We start from the raw sequence: 23,601 nt of genomic DNA on the forward strand, positions 1-23,601 counted from the left end.
GGAGCCTGGCCTCTGGTCTTAAAGAGCCGACCAAAGGGCCGCACAGCTTTTTTTTTTTTTTTTTCTTCGTCCTCCCGGATCAACATGGGAGTGAAAACAATATCTGCATTAATCTCCAGGATCTATTTACAGAAAGAAATGTGTATGGACTTAAAGATTTTTTTCCACGATTTTATTTATAAGAAATTGTTCATTGAACTGTCTAATGCAGGAAAAAATCTAATTCCCAGGATATACACATATATGATTATATACAGACATATAAATATCTCTATATATAGATAGATTTAATGCACTGTGGGGTAATTGTGATAAGTGGTTGGAATTCCTCTGGATGTAATTCTTGGTTTAATAATTGAGATTGCCTTTAGTATGTTGCTGGTGGAGTGGGAGTTGTGTGTGTAGCTGTATTCTAATCATTACGCAAACATTCTCAAACTTCAGTGTTTTTTCCTGTAGTACTGCTGTTTGCATTAAAGGTGTGTGCGCCCTCTCCCGGGTCTCACAATTGTATTTTCCACATCATTTTCTCTCCGATCTTATTCAACCCCCTCTGTCCTCCTCCTCTGCTCATCTGTTGCTGTATTTCCATCTCTTCTACATTCCAGCCATTAAAATCCTGCATGGGTTTCAGTGTTTTGTTGCTGTTAAGAGTTTGACCCTGAATCACAGGCTCATTTTTTCTAGATATAATCCAGATCAAAAGAAGAAAATCTTGCGCAAGCCTTCCAAAAAAAAGTGGGGTCAGGTTTCAAAGATGCAAGTAGACTATCGAAGGTGTATGTTGTAGCACGTAGAGAGAATCGAAACAGATCAAGTGTACGAGCGCGGCCGTGTTTCATACAGGAACTGCTTCCATTTGATCTGGAGTTGACTTTTTAAAAGTGGAGCTGCTGCTGATGCAGTTTATCGAAGCGCCAATTCCCAATCCTGTATTACCGCTGGTGTGTTGACGTTTTCTTGATGTGTCTACGTGAATGTTTTCACACTTGAATTAAAGACTACTCCAACTTAGCTGTGACTGGATTCCAAACACAGAACGTCATTTCAGGAATGCATCGCCACCATTTAGAGTCTCACACAGGAAGCTTAAGTAATCATTTTATTACAAAACTGTGTACAAAAGGATCCGTTGCCATTGCGTAGAACTTTTCCTGTAACAATTTATGTTGAAGCCTGACAGTCTTCACACAAAAACTGCAAATGCAGCACTCGGATGACGGCTCAAAGGCTGTGCTGCACTTTGGACTGTCAATGCTCTTGAGTAAGCAGATATGAGGAAGTTTGATTCCATAAGGCCAGAGTCCCACGTATTCCATGTTTTATGTTCTGTAACAATAATGTAAAGTCCTTTTGAACCTTCTACTCCTGTATTCATATGCATGAGCATGTCCCTGCTTGAAATTTACTGCTGGACCTTTTTAGTCTATTTGGAAAAATTGGCAGAATCATTCAGCCATAAAATCAGAAGAAACATTGAATTGAAGCAGGACTGTAACCTGCAAATAGTGTCCACCTTTGGGGGGGAACAGTAAATATTTTATACGTTATAGTCTACATTATTCAACACAATGATCAATACTGTATTTAAGCATTTTAATGCACAGCATGTGAGTTTTGACTCAGTCTGACTGGAGGCTGTTCAGCAAGGTCTGGGAAATACTGCTAATTGCACTGAAGGTGGCGCTGTCAGGAAACGACTGCAGGAAGTCTTTGCCTTCTTCTATACTGGCACTGAGGAGAGGATCCAGAGGTACAGAACCTGAAAGAGAAGATTAAAATCACGAGTGCCACTCTTGAAACACGTGACAGCTGCCTGATAGTTAAAGTAACTCAAAATCAATAACTACTTTTTGTACGTTTAATTTCTGTTATAGACGGCTGTTTTCTTAGATTAAATCTCTTAGATTTCTTGGATTTGCTGCATAAACACTCAAGAGATTAATCTACAAAGCCCACAACCGCAGAGGGAAAGTATTCATTTGATTGAGAGATATTGATTGATGTTCACTCTCACGGTGTGTAGCGACACCTTGTGGCTGCAGGCTAACACTACAAGCATTTCACTCACCCAGAAACACTGATCCGGTCAGTTTGGCCAGCTCTTCACCGCCTCCCTTTGAGAATATGTTGCTGCATTCCTGAAAAAGAATAAAGTCTTAAATACTGTTTATACCTGGTTGTAATAAAATGACACAAACATAAAGGTGCATCTCAAAAAGTGAGCTCCTCTCAGGAAGGTCACAGTTAATTTGACAGTTAAGATCTTGAATTATAATTATGGCCTAAAAAATTGTGATCTAAAATGTTTAAAAAATATTTTTGCATTCTAGTTTCTTTTGAGATGCACCTTTTACATTTGCAGCGCAGTCTTTGATTAGACAGTCCTCCATCCATTAACATCAGTGTTTTGATATTGGCCTCTTTAAATCTTCACTCACGGAGCAGTGTGGACAAACAAAGCCACTCATGTTCTCTATGATTCCCAGGATCCGTACGCCTGTCTTCTTGCAGAAAGTGATCTCTCTCCTCACATCCCCCGTCGATACCGCCTACAGACAACAGAAGACCCGGTTTTATTGGTTATTGTATGGAACAGGTTTGATTTCCTCGTGCGCCACCAGTTGGATTTCTGAGTGTTTTGTGTACCTGAGGTGTGGTGACCAGAATGGCTCCATCCACTCGATGTTTTTTGAGGTTTTCCAGCACTGCCAGATGTTCATCAGACGTCCCCGGCGGTGTGTCCACGAGGAGCACATCCAGTTCTCCCCAGGCTACGTCTGACACAAACTGTCCGATCAAAGCTGGAAGAAAGAGAATTCAGACAAGGAGAAAGCTGAAAACGTGCAACACAGTCTAGTTTAGTTTGAATTATGTGACCATCAAGTTATTCCAAAGTATGGGGGACCAGTTGTACCGGTTTTTTTGGGGCCCCTCCAAACCACTGCTTCATCTGGGTCCTCCAGCAGGAATCCGATAGACATGAGGGCCAGACTCTTCTGAGCGTCGGTGTAAACTGGCACCCAGCCAGAGTCACACTGGTGTACATCGGGCCGGCCCATACTCAGCATGCGGGGGATGCTGGGTCCACAGAGGTCCACATCCAGGATGCCAACCTGATGGTCACAGTTTTATAAACTGCTCAGCTTCAACACTGAATCCAACAAACAGTAATATTTAAAGCGACTCCAGCCGCTTACCTTTTTCCCAGCGTGCCTGAGAGCCAGAGCTAACTCTGTGGTGATGGTGCTCTTACCCACACCTCCTTTCCCTGACAGGACCAACACAACATGCTGGACCTGGGATAAGCTCCCATCTGATGTGAACCAAGAGAGAAAAGGGTTATTTTATCACAGAAGAAACTAGATCCTCTCAGCAAGTCAGAACAATAATAAAAATCTTACTCCTAACTTTAATCACATGGACACCAGTGAGTCTTTATTCTGGAAGCATTATATTGAGATGTGTAGAGAACACCTTGAGGTGAGAACAATGTATTATAACTTCTGAAAGGTGTTTCGGATTAGTTCGTTTCCGTGTTAACTGTTGACCGATTTCCTTTAGCGTCATAGCTGCTAAAAGACACAAAAGGCAAAACACTTAAAAACCTTTCCTTTGTAAACGTGGTTAAACGGCGTCCACAGGAACAGCTACAGATTTCTGTTGGGGTTCATAATCTGCTGTTGGTAGCAGTAACAATCGACACTAAAGGAGGTTCGTCACAGGTTAACAGGAAAACCAGTTGATCCGATACACCTGACATGTCACGGGAAATGAGTGCATGTGTCTTTCGTTTAGCGACACAGAAAGTGTTTTTTCAACACATTTAGCTGCTTGAAAAGATAAACAATTGTAGCAAAAATGGTAGCGTAACAGGCTGTAACTCAGAGGAGATCATGTTTTGTTGAGATAAGAGACATTCGTTTGAAGTGAAGGCTGTGGAGAGTCGGTCCAAGATAGATGCGGTAGGACTTACAATGAAAACTCACCTCTAATGTCACAACAAACAACATGCTGTTCGGTAAACATTGTAACAGCGAATTCTTTGTACATAAAATGAAAAGAAAATTATAACTCACCGCTATTTTGCTCCATATTTTGGATTTGGGATTACGCACACACTGACTGATGTGGTGAATATCTTCCGGTATCGTCACGCTCCTTCTGGGCAATGATTTGACAGTTTAGATCTAAGCCCCGCCCTCTTCTGCGTCTTAACCAATAGACTGCAAGAAGATGATTCAGCATGAACTCCACCCCCATGCAGGTCTTGTCCAATAGAAGAAGGGTGAAGGCGGGGAGCTGTAATGTTTACCTTCATCTCTGAGAAGTGGAACAGAGTGCAAACTGCACCTGTCACATATAGTGGATTTAGAGGCACACTGGCTTTCAAATGAGCCACTGCAAGACAGCGTATAGAAAGGCTACTGCAAGGTAAGAGGAGCATGACTGCAATTTAGATGCTTATATAGTGGAGTTTAGACTGTGTGTGAGATAGAGCTGCAAAGTGAAGAAATTTGCTTAACATAAAAGCCCTAAGAGTTCACTGAATAATATCTAAAATGACACACAATGAGATTTACAGAGTCATACTGAGCTGTGGGTGTAAATACAACTGGATTACAAGAGAACAAACCCACTCAGACAGTAATTTGATTTTGGAACATATATTTTTCACCTGTTGAACTCCAGTGGGAATGGTGTTCGTATCATCCATCAGCTCAGACACTGGCAGACGTGCTGTAGCTTGAGATGATGCAGCAGGAGTATGTAGGGTAAGGCCCAATTAAAACGAGAGTAGCTGCAGACTGACTAATCTTTATTGAAGGCACTCATGTGCACCTGCTTACAAAGTAGCAACCAGCTGCTGTCCTGTCTGGAATCTCCAAACATTTTGTATGAGATTGAGGTGAAGTGTTCATTAAAAAATAGAAAATAGTTAAAAAGACAATCTGAAATTAGTTAGCTATTTGTATACATAACTTCAAGGATTAGGACCTGATTTTGACTGTTGTGGACTTTTGTTGAATGAAATAGGGGGAGAAAAAACAAACATTTCATTTCACAAAATGTTCTAGTAATTTGAGGAATTGGACTTTTTGTGAATAATTCATAAAAAGGCAAAATTGCATTGTCAGGGAAGTTCATCTGCTCCAACTGTCTGCATTGTTGTGCATGTTGCTGTTAATCATTGGCCTGCTGGGTTCATTTCAAAAGTTTAATAAAAAAAAAAAAAAAATGGAATAAGCCCATTTGTTTGCCAGGTGATGATAAAACAGGATGCAGGTCAGAAGAGAGGCGACTGCTGGGTATTGTTGTCTCCGGGTCAGGTGACTTTATCCGGTTCTCCTGACAGACGTGCTGTCACAGAGCAGAAGGCTCAGTTTAAAGGTTGAACATGTGCGTGGAAAGACTTCCTGCTGCCAACTGTAACTGGGACAGATAGAAATAGTCAGGCGACCACACAGAGACCTGTAGAATATTACCTGTGGCTTCATGTTCACTGAAAGGGCCCAAAGGAATGTTCAGGTCATTAAACTCACTGTTGCACTGACGAAATGCCTGAAGCCAGCGTTTGCTATTTAAAGCAGTCTGAATTGACCTCATTTCAGCTCTGTGGCACGTTTGAGGAACTGAAAGGCAAGGAGTGGCAGTTCTCACTCTTGTGGAGTGATCGGAAAAATATTAATTAATTATTAATTCCTACTACAGTTTATCTGACATTGTGAAACTCCTGCGTTTTAGATTTTATCAGAACCAAGCATGTGTTCTTTATTATATCTGCATGGAAGTGACCAAAACCATGAATACAGAGTAAATGAATTATTAATTACCATTTTGTAGGTGACTGTCATCATAGATAAAATCGGGAAATAATAAAAATATGTGATTCCGTTTCATCATTCAACCCCGAAAAGGTTCAATCCATTCGTTAAACCTCCTCACAGTGCGAGATTTGAAGTGTTTTCTTGAAACAAAAGTGGCCTTGTGGTAAACTGTGTCCTCAGACGATGTTGTTAAAGTTTCAAACAATCATTACTCTGTAACAAACAAGACAAAGAGCAATTTGAACGTGACTCACAAGTCGAGCATTGACCTCACTTGACATAAACAATAATGTTCGTGGCCTCGCGTGGGTGTGCCAGCTGGTCCTCAGGTCTTGTTTTCGGCCGTCCGCAGAGCTGCCATGCTGAGAAGAGGCAGGAACGGCCGCGCGCGGCATTTGGCCTGGGGTGAACCTCGGCTAGAGGCAGATGCCATGGCAGCGATCCAGACGGTGGACACGCAGGAGAGGGAAGGCCAATCAATGACACAGGTGAGATCCGAAGTTGTCCGGAGTAAAACAAATATGGCAAAAGTTTAAAATGGGTTGACAAACTAGTGGGATAAAGGCTTCAAAACACAATCAAACTTACATATATGGTCAAATACAGGCAGCTTCTGGTTGGTGTTGGAAAGAAATGATTACTTTTTTCTTAGAACTAGTGATTCATTGATAAAGAAAGACAGCATTTCTGCCCCAGGGCCAGTAGTTTTCCACTGGGACTGTCCTTTTGCTGACATGTGAGCGATGGTCAGCTCTCCAAAGGCGAGGACAGGAGCTCCAGTATTTTTGGAAGGCGTCTCATTTTACTTACTAGAACGTTTGACTTCCCTTACCAGCAACACTCTATAAACCATTCCGTGTGCCAGATACCGTGTCGAGTCTTTGAAAGGTGGAGAAACGGCATCGCCGGCACTAATTCCATCCCCTCTGCGGACTCTCAAGATGCTGAGTGTGTTTGTGTTCCACCAGATCAGCGACGTGGCCATGGAGGAGGACTGCCTGGACGGCGCCCGGTCGGCCTTGGCGGAGGAGGCCTTGCCGAGCACGGAGCCGGTGACCGGGGAGTCTTTCTGCCGCTGTGAGCGACAGGAAGAGTTCGGCATAGGTTTCAGCGCCATCAGTGACTGCCTCTGCGGGGAGGAGGATCAGGGTGAGCAACAGCACATCAGTACAGTCATGGATTTTACCGACATAGGAGGGTCCTCTACAAAAAGGCTCAAGCTTAGTGCTATGAGGCTGAAAAGACTCGTGCAATGATGTCCTGATGTCCTGCTTGTTGTCTGTGGTGTGTTTCCAGATTTCGACTGGGTGTGGGATGAGCACGTTAAGTCGTCCGGAGCCTTCCTCAGCTGCGACGACAGAAAAGTGAGCTTTCACTCCGACTACAGCTGTGGCACGGCGGCCATCCGCGGCACCAAGGAGCTCTCGGACGGTCAGCACTACTGGGAGGTCAAGATGACGTCTCCCGTCTACGGGACTGACATGGTACGTTGAGGCAGCGCCGTTAGCGATGAATGAACCGCGCAGCCGTTCCATCTCTCGAGTCAAGCTGTCTGTTCTGGTGGCCCGGTTTGTCTGTAGATGGTAGGAATTGGGACGGCAGAGATGAATCTGGACAAGTTCAGGTACAACTTTGGCAGCCTGCTCGGCCACGATGAGGACAGCTGGGGACTTTCCTACACAGGTCGGAGATCAGTTCAGCCACTACTGTCAAGTTTGGAAGTGACTTGTAAAGAAATAACGCAGATGTAATTTCTATCTTACGTTTGAAGGTCTTCTCCAACACAAAGGCGATAAAGTGAAATTCTCCTCTCGGTTTGGTGAAGGCTCCATCATCGGCGTGCACCTGGACACGTGGCACGGCACCCTGACCTTCTACAAGAACCGGCGCTGCATCGGTGCGTGCTTCACGCTCTATTCATCCCGTGTGATTTGAGGGAGCATCTACATTTTTTTTATTTTTCACCTTTCTTGAAGCAGGCGTCGCTGCCACCAGGCTGCAGAACAAGAAGTTCTACCCCATGGTGTGCTCCACGGCAGCCAAGAGCAGCATGAAGGTGATCCGTGCCTGCTACACCCCCACCTCCCTGCAGTACCTGTGCTGCACCAGAGTCCGCCAGATCCTCCCCTCCTGCCCCGACATCCTCAACGCACTACAGCTACCTCCAGGACTGCGCCTCCTCCTGCAGCTGCAGCTCGGCTGGGTTTTCACCCTCAGCAGCAGCAGCAGCAGCAGCAGTGACCCCGACGCCTCAGAGCAGCAGGACGACTTCCCCGAGGATCTCCTGGAGGAGATGAGCCTGCCGCCCAGTCCCCGATCCCCCAGCCCGGTGTCCACCCCGAGTGCCTGCGCCTCCCCCAGCCCCTGCACCAGCCCCTTCTCCGACGCCGTCCCCTGCCTACGCTGCCCCTGTCAGCTGTCGCCTCCCTTCGGCGCCTGCCGCTGCCCGCCGACTCCTCCCAGCAGCGACTACGACAGCTGCTGCTCCGAGCCGGAGGACTACCAGTGCAAGAGGAGCCGCTGGACATGACTGAGACGTCCGGGCGCTCGGCACTCAGCTGCTCTACCGCTGCCATCCACAGGTCCTCCCTCCATTCAAGGTTACGCTGTAGCCAACATTTGAGCCACTCGTTTGCTAAAATCATTTGTGCAATTTTTGTATACCTAAGTGGTTTTGTTATCAAACAGGAAGAAAAGAACAATCATCTAGATTGATTTTTCATTCTAGCCAAATTATTCACCAAGCTGGTATTTATCATGTTTTTCCTTAATTCTTTGGTTTGTTTGAAAAGATAAAACGGATGAAGGGCAGCCTTCCTGCAGAGGCACATTAGACCCTGAAGAAAGGAGAAAAAACAATCTTCTCAGGGATAGACTCCAAGAGGGACAAAGCTGTTTTTTGATACTGTGAAAAGCTTTTGTAATCAGCATTAAATTCAGGTATTAGATGATTAGGATTTGCTCTTTTTCGCTGTTTTTCTATTGACAGTTCTGCTTTTGTTTATGACTTTTCTTACTCAGGTAATTCTATAAAGATAAAATAAATTAAAAACAAAGTCTGCTGCAGATGTTCAGATCTGTCTTTATTTATATACAACACAATGCAGTTCATTGTTCCAAGTCATTTCTTTGACAATATAAATTATGTAAAATAAAAAACCATCCACTCCTTTCATTAAGGCATTATTTTAAGTTGTAAACCTGATTGAAAAATAATGTAATTGGTGATTCAGTGTGATGAACTCAGTGCTGCACGACCTCACAGTGGTTCTTCACTAAGACCATCAGTCCAACACCAGCTCTGGATTCTGGGCTGTGAAGCAGCGGTAAAGTCTGGCTGATATCTCGGGTCCAATGCGGCGCTCTTTGCCTTCACTCTTCACTGACAGACCTGCCAGCAGCCGCTTCCTGTCGTCCTCTCGGTCCAGACTCTGATAAGCCTTAAAACAAACCCAGTGGGCTCAATGATATTCATTCAAATCAGAAAAGACAGAGGTCATGGTAAACGTCAGGGTGTTTGTACCTGCAGCAGCAGCTGAGGAGACGAGTACGCCGAGGCCACAGAGGACGCCACGGCGGGGCTCACTCTGTTCAGCTGTTCCATCTGCTTGGCCCAGACCTGAACCAGCCCCGAGCCGTCCCTCTCCACCCGCACCCCGCTGGCCCACGAGCCGTCCACACAGAAAGGAAGCTCTTCACGCTCTGCCAGGAGTCTGCAGGGAGCACACCCAGCTGCTGTTTATTTACAGTACTGACATAGTTTGAAATCAAGTACAGAAAAGTGGTTTTCATACTTGAGAGGACGCTTCGATAGGGCTTTGGTGACGGCGCACACATGGTCAGTGATGTCCTGCCAGCCATCCACAAAGACCAGCGAGATGTTTTTGTAAAGCTGTAGATACACCCGAACCTGGAGGGAAGTACATAATCAGCTGTGATACATTCGGTAGTCAATAAAAGAGCAGCTTCTTATCAAATCCAACTGACCTCCTCGATGTCCAGATTGTTCATCCCCAACTTGGACTGCAGTGTCTCTTCACGGAAATGCTCAGTGTTTGTCCTGCTGGCAGAGTGAATCCATTACGTCAGGGGAGATTAGCTTCATCAGAGGTTCCCACATTCAGAATTATGAAGTGTTCAGTGACCTGTGATCCGAGTCTGTCACTAGTAGAGTGAGAACCTTCGCTGCATCACGGTTGAGACACTCAGAAAGCAGACTCAGGAGGGACCCCGCCTCAGCCTCCGCCTCCTGCATGTCACTGTGCAGCGTCTGTGGTGCAACAGGGATCGCCATGTGAAATTAAGAAAATTCTGTCTTTCTGAGGTCTGAAGAGACTGAAAATGTTTGTTACTTTGTTCACAGCAACCACAAGATCTACGAAATCAGCCATGGTCAGAACCAGCAGCATCTGTTCCTCCTCCAGAACAGCTTCACCCTCGTCTTCCTGCTAAATTCAAAACAATCCCAGCATAAATATGGAAACTGTCACGACAAAACACTTCTTTTAGGATGTCTGAGTCTGTAATTTCAGACCTGAGCTACGTCTCTGGTCCAGGCGATGCTGTGGGTGAGCCGCTGGCTCTCGATGCTGAGCCTCCACTCGTAGGCAGCCAGGGTGTCCAGCAGGAGGTCTGATCCATGCTGCTGCAGCAGAGCTGATGATGGGATACATACAAAAGTTTCTGTTAATACATCTGATGAAGCTTTCAACCAATAGAAAATGGTCTGGTATGTTCAATAGTGATCTGATGACCTGGATGTATGCAGACTGTCAGGGTCTTGATGTAGTTCTCTGGCCTCAGGGTCTTGAGGCGCTCTGCAGCCTCCTTCCTCCTCAGCTGTTCCTGCCTCCTCCCCTCCTTCTCCTGCGCCCTGGCTGTTCTCAGTCTCTCCCTGGCCTCCCTCCTCTCCTTCGCTCGCTGTCTGTCCGCCTCGATCTCCTCCTGGCTCCGGCGTTTCCTTGCAGGACTCGGGGTGGCTGCGGACGTCCCGGGTCGTGGAGGGGACAGCGGGGCGGAGGAGGGGGTCCGGGTCTTTGTTGCTGATGATGGGAACAGAGCTTCGCTTTGGTCTCCGGAGCTCCGATCCGCTCGGAGTTCTTCAGTTTCAGCCTCGCTGTCCTCGGATGCAGAAATTTCCCAGGTTTTAACCTGGCGCGGAGCTGACATGTCTCATATGGAGGGAAACATGCCACGAAAACACGCTTTAAACAAACACAGCTTGTTTACATGGCTTTACATGGCTGTGACGGCGGCCGCGAAGGGACAACTTGCTCAAACGCGATGCACGCGTTTTTTAAAACGCGTTTTAGAATGTTTGAGAGAACTAAGAAAAGTGAACAGATTATAAATGTTTCGTTGGAGGCAGCAGGAGGCAGACAGAGACAGCAGCTGTCACCAGGTGGACTGCCCACCTGCTAATCTGTTGCTCCCCGATTGGATTAAATCTCTAAACAGATAAACCAGGGACTGAATGAGCTGAGATCCATTTCCCCTTATTGATTCATGTTTATAATAATTTTCAGGGTGTAAATATTGAAACAGCAGCCTAAACAAACAAGGTGCGCTTTGTTAGTTTGTCGGTTGTATTACTACTATGCACACATGCGTATACTCTTTATTTTACTGCCCTTTTGTTAGACTCCAAACTGCATTTAACAATCAGCAGTTGTCCTTTTCATAATAAATATAGTCACTGGTCAAAAAGAAATATTAAATCCAGGATTTGGTTGGCCTGTTTGGTTTCCAACGTTGTCTGGATCTGCTGTCCATCCACATCTCACTGAGGCGATGCTGAAATTCATAACTCGTTGTAGATCTAAATATACAAATGATTCATATTCAAATAGTATTCATTAGAACAGAACTGGACATCAAAGAAAAAGCTCATGCATTCGGTGTTTTTGATCCATTCTGGCTGCATGAATGACCCCAAATGACCCCGAATGAACCTGAATGACACTTTGAGGCCAGAGATACGAAACCTACCTTTTGACCTCTGTTACTCTTTAGCTCTCATTTGACCGCTACAGCAGATAAAGAACTGAAACCTCAACTGTGGTAAACTGTGATGCCTCTGAAAATTGTAAAGTCAATAATTGAGATCTTGTTCGGAGGAAATTTCACCAAGTTATGATGCTTAATTTATTGCACATTGCCATTGCCATAGCTGAAAGGACACGGGGGATCAAACCATCACAGATGTGATTCTTAGAAAGGTCAAAGAACATAGTAGAATATCAACTTCCTTTTTTGAAAGGGGAACAAAAAACTGAAACTGAGGAAATTCAGGCTTTGTGACTTTTGCACTGCTTTGTGAGCTGTTTGAGCTAAATTCACGCAGCTACGCGCTCAGAGACCTGAGCACTGTCCCAGATAATCCATTAACCAACTGCTCCTCAAAGCCTGGCCAGGTCAAATATTATCTTTTAACCAAGAAAGTTAAAATTCATGTGAAATTGAGAAAAGGCCAATTGTTTGCAGTGCTGTCAATAAAGCAAATGGTGCCTACTGTGAGAAATGTAAAAAAGCAAACAGTCTTACTTCACACTTTCTATTTATTACATAATTCCATATGCATTCATTCATAGTTTTGATGCCTTTAGTGTCAATCTATGATGTATATAGCCATGAAAATGAAGAAGAAGAATAAACATTGAATGAGAAGGTGAAGGAAACATGAAGGAAAACAGTAGTTTCCCTTCATGTTCTTGTTAGGAAGAGGGCTAATCTTTACATATTTTTAGAAGAGATGTTTATAACAGATTCGTATAATTTATTGTTGACATTGTAATGTAATCACCCCACCATAATTAGGCATGAATGTGTGTATCAGTGCGCTATCTGGTGGTAAAACTTTGGTATTACAATGACACACAACAGCAGCAGACTGATTTGAGGAGGCTGACATGGAGGAATATTTTTAACAATAAAGAGAGTAAAAGTTGGAATAAGCCACGCCCACCAGTCAAAAGGGAAACATTGAGTGGTAGATCCGTTTTGTCATTCAGGGCAGAAAAACAATAAAACTCGTCGAATTTTCTGTTTTGAGAAATGCGAGAAAAATGAAAGGGTCAATTTCTGGAATCTGATTATGCCAATATGAGGGGGGAAAACTATCAAAAGCACCTAGACCCTAAAATGTGCAATTGTAGCGATTTCTCTCAGTAATTTTTTTTTTATAATAATATATTGGGATTCCAAATAAAATTTTTGCAGTTTTCAGTGAACATTTTTTCTCAAAAACACACATTTTCATAAAATAAAACGTTGATGTGGAAATGTGTCTCTTATGAAAAATTTCAGGAAAAGAAATGCCGCTATGTGTATTTTTCATTCATTGATATTTCTGAAGAATGCCTTGATTGCAAGTATACCTGGACACGACGCAGTATTTAAAAAAAAATCTGAATAAAACTCAAAGAAGCCCTTGCATTACACATTTTTGATCAGGCAAAATATCTTTCCGTCGGGGAACATGTCAGGTTTTTTTTGTCAATAAAGTTTTACATTGAGAAAAAAGGTCCGGAAATGTCTGCACAGATTTGTAAATCCGTGTGCTAGTTATCACGCCTACCTCTCGATGGAACCAGCTCCATCCAGGCAGTGTGAAAATCTGCGGTCTGCTGACTCTCTCGACAGAGGCAGAGGCGACCTCGTCGCTGGCTGCTAACCTGCAGACTGTTTTTGTAAACAGCAGCCAAACATGGTCATTACAAGCTGTATTTTTTAACCGACAACCTCTTTTTAACTATGGCACAGCCAGCGGAGAAAGGTAAGTCTGGCTAAAAGAGTAGCTTCTTGAAATGTACTTCAGTCTCCATGTTATTTTTCTTTTTCGCTAAGCTAAGCAGCAGAGCTGTCTCCAGACACACAACACTTCCCTGAATATCTGGGCCACTGAACTCTGATTCAGCATGTTTTGTGCTTAAGTGTAGGTAAAACCTCATGTGACTTACACAGACGTTTGACTTTTTTTCCACTGAAGTCAGTAATAAAGGTTTCACGAGCTAAAAAGAATATTAGTTATTCTCATATTTGATTGATTATTGTGTGACATCAATATGTGAGTGCTAATTCGCTTCAAAGTCCACAGACATTTGGTCAGAAGTTGTTAAGATCAGGGAAAACTGGTATCAAGTGGTTTTATGTCATTTCAGCACAAAATGTTCTAATTCAACTTTGTATAAGACCTAGTCATGTAGAAATTATGTTTTTAGTGAAATATGTATGATTTCAACCCTACATCGTGAATTCTCTCTGCTCCACTTGCAGATGTTTTGTTTTATCTCATAGAAAGTACATTTTTTCTTGTTTTTGTACTATTGATATGCTTTATACCAGTGGTCATCAATCTTTTGGAAACTGCTCCTACTTCAGTGGTGCAGAGTAACAGGAAGGGCTACTTCCTGAATCCTCCAGTCACACATTTACTATATGAAAAGACAGATTTTAAAATGAATATCCTTACCACAGGGTTCCTACACAGTATGGAAAGTATGGAAAAGTATGGAATTTGATTTTATAATTTTCCAGATCTGGAAAAGTATGGAAAATTTAAACTATTGTATGGAAAAATATTCATGTTTCCAAGACTTCTATCATTGTTATATTTTCTAAAAAAACAAAAGAAAAAAACAAAAAAAGAAAGAAAGAAAAGGAATATAGAAAAAAGGGAAATGCATCGATCTGTTGGTAGCAGCTAAAAATGTTTGTGTGAGAGCACACAGACGGTTACGGTCCTGGAAAACATTTGGGCAGATTTCTCAGCTGCCATTGCACTCCGGTCCGGTAAGTGGCAGGCTGGCAGCAATGCACCTGTAAACTGGATGCCAACATAGATATATATATACAAAGTCAGATGGCTCATGCCCATTGTAACCCAGTGGGGACTAGCGTCGTCACATGGCGGCCATCTTGGGACAGGGCCGCTCACTCACTCATCACATTAAAGGGCAACTCCGGTTTTTTGACACCTGCACCTTATTTATAGGTGTGTGCATGCTCATATACTCACTCAGACAAACATCGTGCAGCTCGGAGTCCTCCAGAAGTTATTTAGATCCAACCGATTTAGCGTGGGCCATGGCAAGGGAGCTTCAGCGCGGGACATAATCTCTGCAGAATCGCTCATTTCGGCTATATTTCTTCATCCATCGCCAGTGTTATAAAGTCAGCTCGTCTACCGTCTTCAGGTGGGTCAGCTGACAGTTTTCGCTTACTTAGCAACAATTAGCTCAGATGGGAACGTTGGAGCTCCTCTCCCCAGCAGAGAGGCACTCTGAGTCGCTGCCGTGCCGGGCGGGGGGCTGCAGCCTCCCGGCGAGTCAGACACCCGAGTGCCGTGACAGCCGAGACCGACTCAAAGTGCCTCTCTTGGGAGAGCAGCTCCGTGACGTTCCCATCCGAGCTAAATGTGGCTAAGTTAGCCCAGTGGAGGCACACTGCGTGCGGGCTGCGGGGCGCTCCTGGAAGTCTCTCCTCACCGAGAGTCTCTGGAGGTCTCCAAGCCGGGCGAGGAGCACTGTGTGCTGGCTGCGGCTCGGCGGACGGGAGAGGCTCCAGCATTCGAGCTAATTGTGGCTAAGTTAGCACGGTGTCGGAGAAGAGCGAAGCGTAACCGATCCTATCAGAGCAGAGCAGAGCTTTTAGCATCCAACCCCGGATCGAAAGGCAACCCGGGGCCGCCATGGGCCCCCCCACGCTGCACGGCGCCCAGCGCCGCCGCCGTGGTGGACGGTTCCCCCGACCCAGCGGCTCAGCCTCCAGGCCCGGTCGGGCTCCACAGGCGGACGACTGGACCCACGCACAGGCCACCCCTGGCTGTCCGACCGTGGTGGTAGACGAGCTGACTTTATGCAGCCTCCCGGCAAGTCAGACACCCGGGCGCCGTGACAGCAAGGCAGACTCGGTGCCTTTCTGCTGGGGAGAGGAGCTCCAACGTTCCCATCCAAGCTAATTGTGGCTAAGTAAGCGAAAACTGTCAGCTGACCTAGAGCTGGGCGATATGGCCTCAAATCAATATCACGATAATATTGAGCAGTTCACCTCGATAACGATAAATGGACGATAACTACTTGGGGGGGGGGGGGGGGGGGCTTTTTATTGTACTGGATTAAACTTATGACAGTTTACTGTGGGCTCAGGTGGTGCAAATATTATTTTATTTCTCATGATATGGGGTCAATTTTCTTGAAATCCTATTAGATTTATCAATATTAGGGTACAAAACATATCTATGTGTCCTAACTTTCACAGCAACAGACGTCCAAATCCGACAGAACTCTGCTGTTAATGTAAATGTCTTCTCTGTGGGCATTCGGGAAAATCCGATGACTGGAAGACCATGGGAAATTATTAATAGTACGTGGTTCCAGATGTTTCCAGTGTGATGTGGCGTTATCAGCAGCTGAGAATGGAACACGACTGGACGTCTACCTGTCCCTGAATTACAAATGAGCCCAACTTGTTTGTTTATAATCTCCTTCTCAGTTTCCTGTCCACACAGCATCACTTCAGGAAATATTTACATCCACGCAACATAACAAGGACTCAAAACGATGTAGTTCAACTACCACGCCTTCAGATGGCGCTGTTACTCTGACACAGCAACTCCAAAATGGAGAAGACATGGAGCAGGACTCGGAGCTGTACATGCAGCGTGATATAAACAAACGCAACACCAGAACATACAGCCTGTTCAATAAAAGAGCATGAGGAGCTTCTGCAGGAAATATCAGCCAATCAGCTGATGAGGAGTTTTACAGTCCGGGACGGTCGACCAGCATTAATCTGCAGCCCTGCAGGCTGTTAGCCTGTAGCCGCTAGCGGCTAAATTAGCATGTCGCCATGCTAGGTGTCCAGAGTGTCTGCTGGTTCGGATGTTCAGAGGGTCAAACAGCGTCTGTCTGCTCTGCTGACAGCTTCTTCTGCTGATTACTGTGATTTTAAACAGGAGTTGGTGGAGTCGCGTAGTGCAGCGTCTTAAAGGGACATGAACACAGCCCGCCTACACAGCCAAAACGGACTTTTTTTAAATACCGAATTTACCGCCATGGGAAAAATGACGTCGGTTATCGTGATAAATCTCGGTAACGATAAATTTTCGGTATATCGCCCAGGCCTAAGCTGACCCACCTGAAGACGGTAGACGAGCTGACTTTATGATAACACTGGCAATGGATGAAAAAATATAGCCAAATTGAATGATTTTGCAGAGATTATGTCCCGCGCTGAAGCTCCCTTGCCGTGGCCCCGCTACATCGGCTGGATCTAAATAACTTCTGAAGGACTCCGAGCTGCACGATGTTTGTCTGAGTGAGTATATGAGCATGCACACACCTATAAATAAGGTCCAAGTATCAAAAAACCGGAGTTGCCCTTTAATGTCAATTGAGCGTCAACTTTGAAATAGCTGTTGATTGCTCAATTTTCGCTCGATTTTCAAATCACGTGGTTTGTTATAAACATCAGACAAGTAGATATTTAACTGCATGCAAAAAGAAAAGTTGTGATTTTAACATTTAATCTGAATCATAGCAACATAACGTTTGTAATAAATCAAACCGTCTGTAAATCCGTTAAGAATTTCGAGTATTTTAGTGTAAATCACTCACCTTCCCTTAGATTACACAGAGCGCCCCGGAGTGCTGTCCAAAGATGGCTGCCAGTGAACGATGTTGTTGACTCCGCCTTGAAGGCCTCAGTATTCTTCCCCGTCACCGCGACATCGTTCCTACAACGTCTGCGACGCGCCCTATGTTGGCCCTACGCTAAGGCTTGACGCGCACCTGCCAAAAATACTGACTTCGTGTCGAAGCGACGAGTGGTGACGTGAACGTCAAGGGCTGTGATTGGTCCGCTTTCGTGTTGTTTATAGAATGAAGTAGAACTCTCCCCGTATGCTTTTCTGATCCGAACAGTGCTTCGGGAGAAGTGTAGATTCAAAATTGAGCGGCGCACATCCTGTACATCCTATACTGTTAGCTGTGTTAGCACTGTTAGCAGACCGGGCTATGTGTATAGCCGCTCCTAAAACGGCTTTAATCGTCCAAAAGCTCATTAGTTTCACCAATATTTCATCATGGTCCGCTCAGCCTCTCCTCACCACAGCCCGGTGTCACCAGATATGTCATATATGCAGATATATGTTCAGTCAGTGCACGTGTGTCTAGATATCTATGTCTATAGATCTATGTCTAGGTAAAAGCTGGAGCTACGGAAGCCACATTGTTGTTGTGACTGCCTAGCGGCTTGGCGGTGAAACTGCAGAGGAGCGCGTTCAATTGACGCTGAAGCAAGATATGTTCAGTTGCCGGCGTAGGAACGACGTCGCTGCAACGGGGAAGCATACTGAGGCCTCAAGGCATCTACTTCTTATAGGATATCTATGGATGCCAACCACCAAGCAAAACCAACAGAAGAAGAAATAGGGCAGGTGAACAAGTTACTGCTCATGAGTGAGCTAAAATGGGAAGATGTAAATTTTCAGAGGAGTAGGGCTGGGTACCGTTTAACGGTACCTCAGTGGTACCGACCGGAAAACTCCGGTATATACTGGTACCGAACAAGAGACGTGCGTACTGGTATCAGTTTCGGTTCTTAAAGTGGCTGTGTGGTCAATAAACATGCGCGGAAACGATGGTTCAGTTCTTCTCTTTTACTGAAAAAAATGGTGCATCCATCATTGAACATGTTACCACGTCTTACCGGCTCACACTCTTTCTGACAACATGCAGAGAGAGCCTCACAGAGAGCCTGCAGCCCTTCTTCCTCTGTGGTGTCTGTGTAAAATAAGGTTGAACATGCAAACAGCACACCAAGTGGCATGAAGTGCAAATGCAGTCATGGTGTCGTCTGTGCGCCGTAAAGGCAGGTACCGAAAAAAGTACCATTCAGGAACTGGTACCATACATGAGGTATTGAAAAAGTACTTGTACCCGAAAAATATCTAATGGTGCCCAGCCCTACAGAGGAGTGGCTAAAAAATCCCAAATACAAAGGCTGCTTGGCAAAGGATTCCGGGCAGACAAGAAAAGCAAAATGCAGACTTTGCATAAAGTCCTTCGACATCACCAACATGGGGGAGGCGGCGGTGCTGAGCCACATGATGGGGAAGAAACACAGCTCAGGATGGAAACCAAGGAGTTCCTTGTCACAGCTGTGACAAAGCTACTGGATAAATGCCCCCTTAAATGACTACTCGAAAGATTTTGGACCCACGCCCTTTCCCTATCATTGACAAAGTTAGACAAGCTCATAAATACCTTTTTTGTGTCTTTGTGGCTGGTTCTCAGCTGTTAGCATCGTAGTTAGCTTAGCTCAATTGCTGGAAGTCAATAGGAATCAGAACCGGACTGACGAAAGTGGACAAAATACTCCTTCCAGTGGTCCAGGGGATGGCGTATTAGCACGTGAAGTAAATCCGAATGGTTATAAAACATTTTAAAAGACGTGTTTTCTTTTCAATCCATTAAAATAATGTTTTGATACACAGACCTGCGCATGCGCGGTGCTCCATGGAAGGATATACCGGAGCACAGCAGTAGCAGCCATAGACTCAGCCGCTGTGCGCCGGTATCTCCTTCCGCGGAGCACTATGCTTACTAAAATGTCACAAATTATTTGATGTTCTTGGCGAGAACTCTGGAAATTTGGGTATGGAAAAAGTATGGAATTTTGAAATGGCAAACATGTAGGAACCCTGTTACCATTATTTACCATTATAGGAAGGCGATGTATTGAAACAAGTATTACTAAGTATTACAAGTATTACTTAGGTTTATTCCTTGCCACTTTTTTAACAAATGTTCATTTTTGTAAAATAAAAAGATCAGTGACAATCTTAGGAAGTCAGTAGTGCTCGTGACTATAAGTTATTTTCTTTTTATTGACTGTAACAGAGAAATATAACTTTGATCATTGTAAAAGTCTGCAAAGATATTCAAAGTATTGTTGTATATTGTTTGTTTTTCCTTTTCTGTTTCAGCTTATTACCGCTTCCTGGTGCTTTTCTTTAACTGCCTGCTTACTTTTGGCTCCTACTTCTGCTTTGACATCCCCAGTGTTTTGCAGGATCAGTTTCAAGGGGTGAGTAAGAACGAGAAAAGAGACCAGCTTGAAGATGTCACTGGTATTACAGTTCTGTTTTCAGAAAAGGAAAAACATTGTATAAAATATGAATACAGACATGTGCATACTGTTAAAACTGTTTGTGATTACTTAGCAAAGAACTTTTAACAACTGTTTTTGTTTTTTTATCATCTGGCAGAACCTGACATGTCCCAACGCTACAGTGATCAATGGGACGGTGGACTGTGTGGAGGGCCTGGGGATGACTCCTCAGCAGTACAATCTCCTCTACGCCATCTATGCCTGGACGTAAGCACAATCGCACCCTGACAGCACTGTGCATGAGCAGATCAGTGTCCAATCAGAGGAGAAACACAGTTGCTGTTTCTTTCTTATCTGCAGGAATGCAGTCGTGGTGATCATGGCTGGATTCCTCATTGACAAATTGGGAAACCGCTGTGAGTGTGCACAGATCTGCGAGTCGGTTCAACACAACAGACAGTTAAACTGATTTCTCTCCGCTTTTCTTTGCAGTCGGCGTCTTTCTGTTCTCTTTCCTGTGTGTTCTGGGCTCGTCCCTCTTTGCGCTGGGCTCTCATTTCAAAGGAACGCCGTACCTGCTGCCACTCATGCTCACAGGCCGTCTGCTGTTCGGATCAGGCAACGGATCTCTGACCAGTGAGATCTTTTATACATCCTTAATGCATCGCCAGCGTTGACGAATCCGCCTCATTAACTCCCCTGTTCTTCATTATTAGTCGTTCAGAACCGCATCACAGCCTTCTGGTTCAAAGGGAAGGAGCTGGCTTTGGCCTTCGGTCTGACGCTGGCCTTCTCTCGCCTGGGATCGGTCCTGAACTTCTTCCTCACTCAGAAGTTTGAGGAAAGATACGGCATGCAGTGGACACTGTGGGGTGGTACGTCGAGAAAAGAGGAATTCCAGTTTATGAAGATTTTCAAGCAAGAGTTTCTCATGTCGTATTTATCTGTCTTCAAGGGGCTTTTCTGTGCGTGCTGGGCTTCACTTCAGCAGTCATCGTCAGCGCCCTGGACAAAGTGGGAATGAGGCAGCTGGGCCTCGATGGAGCCATCCAAGAAGAGTCCCGCAAAGTGGTAAGGAGAGAACGCAGACACTGATCCCAGATCATGAAGGATCATCCACAAAGCAACACAAGCACAGCGTCACTGGGATATCCCTTATTTTTGTGTGTTTGTAGAGGATTCAGGACGTGAAGCTGCTGTCGCTGAGATACTGGCTTCTGGTGCTCACGATCATGTTCTTTTACAACGGCATCTTCCCCTTCATCGCAGACGCCAGGTAAGAAAGGATCAACTTCTCTGATCGAACACCAGAGAAATTAACGTCACGATGTGCAGATAGAGAGAGGAATAAATAAGAATAGAAGAAAGTAACAACTGCAAAAGATAAATATGTCAAGTCTGATCGGGATATCAAGGTTGTTGGAAAATAAAAATCAGATCTGCAATCCAAGAGGGGATTGCATAAAATGTTGTTTTAATTGTATGTAACTAATTACCAGCCATGTGTCAGTGACGTATGAGCACCATTTTAAATGTACATCGCGTCCTGTGTCTTCCTGTCCAGTAAATTCATCCAGGATAAGTACAGCGACTACAGTCAGAAGGAGGCGGCGTACGTGGCGGGCGCTGTCTATGACAGCTCTCTGGTCCTCTCAGCCAGTGTGGGCATTCTCATAGTGAGTATCCGAGCATGTGCAGCAAAGTGCTCACACACCAGACACACAGCGAAGGCGTGTGAGCACGTGTCCCGTTTGTGTGTTATTCCAGGACTACGTGGGTCTGCGGGGCATCTTCGCAGTGGCCTGTGCCGTCCTCACACTGCCCGTGTTTGGACTCCTCGCCTTCACCTTCGTCCCTCCTCTGGTCTCCACCATATGGCTCGGAGTCACATACTCCTTCGCCGCTGTGAGATTTGCCTTATTTCTGAAAATGAATTGATCTCTTTAAAGTCAATGACCAAAAACACCTGAAAGAAGAAATAACATTTTCTAAAAAAAGTTCTCCTGTATTCCAGGCCAGCATGTGGCCGTCTATTCCCCTGGTGGTGCCTCAGGCCACTCTGGGAACCGCCATGGGCCTGGCTACCTCCACACAGATGGTTGGGATCGGAGTGTCTAATCTCATTGTTGGACAGATTCTGGGCAAATCAAGGTAAAGTACACTTGATATTCTAATCCCGCTGTCATGATCTGTGCTTTGATATTTTGTTTTTTCTTCCACGTTTCGTCCAGCGAGACTAAGATCCCGCTGTGGCGCTGGCAGAGGATGATGATCTTCATGCTGGCCAACACCATCGGCTGCATCGTGACCTCGGTGCTGCTCAACATCGTTGATCACAGACAGGTCAGAGGTCACGCCGCTTCCTCCCTGACTGTTTACAGTAAACACAGCGCTCACCTAATGTTTGTGTACAGGGCGGCATCCTGAACAAGACGACCAAGAGGTCCGGCCAGGCGGAGAGAGAGTCTGACCGACAGCCGCTCAATCAGGACGAGGAAGATTCAGACCAGGAAGAGGAGGACGCACAGTCACGCTCCATCAACTCATGAGTTTTTAATGGTAATTAAATATGAGGGAAATAGAATTTACTTGATGTTTGTTTTTGGGTTTTTTTTAATGCAGTTGCCTCAAAGTATTCCCAGCATTTAAATTTTTGCACATTTTTTCTATTGAAAGTTCAGTTTTAAGTGAAAATCCGTTGTCATTCAGTCGACCGACACTAACAACACCTAACAAAATGCATTGTTTACAGTAGAAGTCAGAGCTGTTAAATTTGTATTTCATTCAAACTGATGGGAACGGATAAAGATTTGGTTTTACCTTTTCCTCACCGGTTATTATCGCCGAGTCTCCATTACTTTGTTTTTGTGTTCACATTCAGTGTAAAACCTTTTCGATCTTACATAAATCGATTTGTGTCTTTGTAAAAAAACAAACAAACAAAAAAAAAACAATTCTGAAGTCATTCTTGCAGACTCTGGTCAGATTTTAGACCCATCTCAAGGGTTGATAAGACAAACAAGATAGGACGTCGCATGCAAATGACCCTAAACCTCTGTACAATGCACATTTCATCATTTCGTGATCCCCCCCCCCCCCTTTTTTTTTCTATTCAACAGTGGAAAAACATTCATGATATTGGACTGATCAAGGATGTTTCTAAACTTTCAAAATTATGTCAATTCATTATGCAGTTGTGCATTGGCCATGTTATGCACAAAACGCCCAGCAGGTGGAGCTCCAGACACATTTTCTTTTATATTCCATAACTGATAAATTACTTTCACTCCACTGTTGTGTTTTTGTCCCTGACTGTTACACAGCTCCTTAGCTGTCCCTTTAACTTCAGTGGATGGTCTCTACATCGTCAACATTTGTTTTTTAGGCTGCTGTGGATTTTTTGAAGCAGGTCGTTAAGCTGAGAGTCTTCAGATAAACTCGCTTCAAGAACCATGAATTTCCATTCAAACACACACTAATCATCCTCATGCTTCCAAATCTGCCTCAAGATTAGATTTTGTTTTGTTTTTTAATGTTTTTACAGTGATGACTCATCTACAGTAATGAAAAATGGTCTGTGTGAAATGGGCTCCTGTGTATACTTTCTATTTTTAATGCTATTTTAGTCACAATTCCAACACACTCACCCCTCTGACATCCA

General features: G+C 44.7%; 4 protein-coding genes across 6 annotated transcripts; 2 read left to right on the forward strand and 2 right to left on the reverse strand.

The window, feature by feature from the left end:
- Nucleotides 1–68: 68 nt before the first annotated feature.
- On the reverse strand, nucleotides 69–4,156 carry nubp2 (nucleotide binding protein 2 (MinD homolog, E. coli)). Its single transcript, XM_030097672.1, has 7 exons — nucleotides 4,080–4,156; nucleotides 3,201–3,316; nucleotides 2,918–3,116; nucleotides 2,650–2,804; nucleotides 2,442–2,552; nucleotides 2,072–2,141; nucleotides 69–1,762 (listed from the first exon to the last, which is right to left on the reverse strand). Exons 1-7 carry the CDS (start codon nucleotides 4,093–4,095, stop codon nucleotides 1,623–1,625), a joined length of 807 nt encoding a protein of 268 aa, XP_029953532.1. The 5' UTR covers nucleotides 4,096–4,156; the 3' UTR covers nucleotides 69–1,622.
- A 178-nt stretch (nucleotides 4,157–4,334) lies between these two features.
- spsb3b (splA/ryanodine receptor domain and SOCS box containing 3b) lies at nucleotides 4,335–8,908 on the forward strand. Its single transcript, XM_030097667.1, has 7 exons — nucleotides 4,335–4,434; nucleotides 6,181–6,316; nucleotides 6,797–6,977; nucleotides 7,125–7,312; nucleotides 7,409–7,511; nucleotides 7,600–7,725; nucleotides 7,808–8,908. The coding sequence occupies exons 1-7, from the start codon at nucleotides 4,394–4,396 to the stop codon at nucleotides 8,356–8,358; spliced, it is 1,326 nt and encodes a 441-aa protein (XP_029953527.1). The 5' UTR covers nucleotides 4,335–4,393; the 3' UTR covers nucleotides 8,359–8,908.
- eme2 (essential meiotic structure-specific endonuclease subunit 2) lies at nucleotides 8,905–11,074 on the reverse strand. 3 transcript variants are annotated; one of them, XM_030097671.1, is made up of 8 exons: nucleotides 10,583–11,074; nucleotides 10,363–10,484; nucleotides 10,181–10,273; nucleotides 9,974–10,098; nucleotides 9,816–9,891; nucleotides 9,623–9,738; nucleotides 9,352–9,541; nucleotides 8,905–9,268 (listed from the first exon to the last, which is right to left on the reverse strand). In XM_030097671.1, the coding sequence occupies exons 1-8, from the start codon at nucleotides 10,995–10,997 to the stop codon at nucleotides 9,113–9,115; spliced, it is 1,293 nt and encodes a 430-aa protein (XP_029953531.1). In that variant the 5' UTR covers nucleotides 10,998–11,074; the 3' UTR covers nucleotides 8,905–9,112. The 3 variants fall into 3 exon arrangements, with proteins under 3 accessions (XP_029953531.1, XP_029953530.1, XP_029953528.1); XM_030097670.1 differs by having other exon boundaries at nucleotides 9,816–9,888; nucleotides 10,181–10,276; XM_030097668.1 differs by having other exon boundaries at nucleotides 10,181–10,276.
- Nucleotides 11,075–13,467: 2,393 nt separating this feature from the next.
- Nucleotides 13,468–23,548, forward strand: mfsd1l (major facilitator superfamily domain containing 1-like). Its single transcript, XM_030098438.1, has 13 exons — nucleotides 13,468–13,602; nucleotides 19,816–19,916; nucleotides 20,098–20,207; nucleotides 20,301–20,356; nucleotides 20,433–20,576; nucleotides 20,657–20,815; nucleotides 20,896–21,011; nucleotides 21,116–21,216; nucleotides 21,505–21,616; nucleotides 21,708–21,845; nucleotides 21,955–22,091; nucleotides 22,172–22,283; nucleotides 22,355–23,548. The coding sequence occupies exons 1-13, from the start codon at nucleotides 13,581–13,583 to the stop codon at nucleotides 22,487–22,489; spliced, it is 1,443 nt and encodes a 480-aa protein (XP_029954298.1). The 5' UTR covers nucleotides 13,468–13,580; the 3' UTR covers nucleotides 22,490–23,548.
- The last annotated feature ends 53 nt before the right edge of the window (nucleotides 23,549–23,601 follow it).

This window comes from Salarias fasciatus, chromosome 8, assembly GCF_902148845.1.
Source record: "Salarias fasciatus chromosome 8, fSalaFa1.1, whole genome shotgun sequence".
NCBI classification, from domain to species: Eukaryota; Metazoa; Chordata; class Actinopteri; order Blenniiformes; family Blenniidae; genus Salarias; species Salarias fasciatus.

What these genes read in the sequence shown, in the direction of transcription:
- nubp2 (XM_030097672.1), bottom strand. An exon ending in TCAGGCACGCTGGGAAAAAG is followed by an intron (nt 3,117 to 3,200) that starts GTAAGCGGCTGG and finishes TGTGACCATCAG; the next exon opens with GTTGGCATCCTGGATGTGGA. An exon ending in TTCTGGTCACCACACCTCAG is followed by an intron (nt 2,553 to 2,649) that starts GTACACAAAACA and finishes TGTTGTCTGTAG; the next exon opens with GCGGTATCGACGGGGGATGT.
- spsb3b (XM_030097667.1), top strand. Translation starts at nt 4,394, where the DNA reads ATGAGCCACTGCAAGACAGCGTATAGAAAGGCTACTGCAAG. An exon ending in AAGGCCAATCAATGACACAG is followed by an intron (nt 6,317 to 6,796) that starts GTGAGATCCGAA and finishes GTGTTCCACCAG; the next exon opens with ATCAGCGACGTGGCCATGGA. An exon ending in CTGGGGACTTTCCTACACAG is followed by an intron (nt 7,512 to 7,599) that starts GTCGGAGATCAG and finishes TTACGTTTGAAG; the next exon opens with GTCTTCTCCAACACAAAGGC.
- eme2 (XM_030097668.1), bottom strand. Translation starts at nt 10,997, where the DNA reads ATGTCAGCTCCGCGCCAGGTTAAAACCTGGGAAATTTCTGCATCCGAG. An exon ending in TTGTGGTTGCTGTGAACAAA is followed by an intron (nt 10,099 to 10,180) that starts GTAACAAACATT and finishes GTTGCACCACAG; the next exon opens with ACGCTGCACAGTGACATGCA. An exon ending in GTGACAGACTCGGATCACAG is followed by an intron (nt 9,892 to 9,973) that starts GTCACTGAACAC and finishes TCACTCTGCCAG; the next exon opens with CAGGACAAACACTGAGCATT.
- mfsd1l (XM_030098438.1), top strand. Translation starts at nt 13,581, where the DNA reads ATGGCACAGCCAGCGGAGAAAG. An exon ending in TCACATACTCCTTCGCCGCT is followed by an intron (nt 21,846 to 21,954) that starts GTGAGATTTGCC and finishes CCTGTATTCCAG; the next exon opens with GCCAGCATGTGGCCGTCTAT. An exon ending in ACATCGTTGATCACAGACAG is followed by an intron (nt 22,284 to 22,354) that starts GTCAGAGGTCAC and finishes GTTTGTGTACAG; the next exon opens with GGCGGCATCCTGAACAAGAC.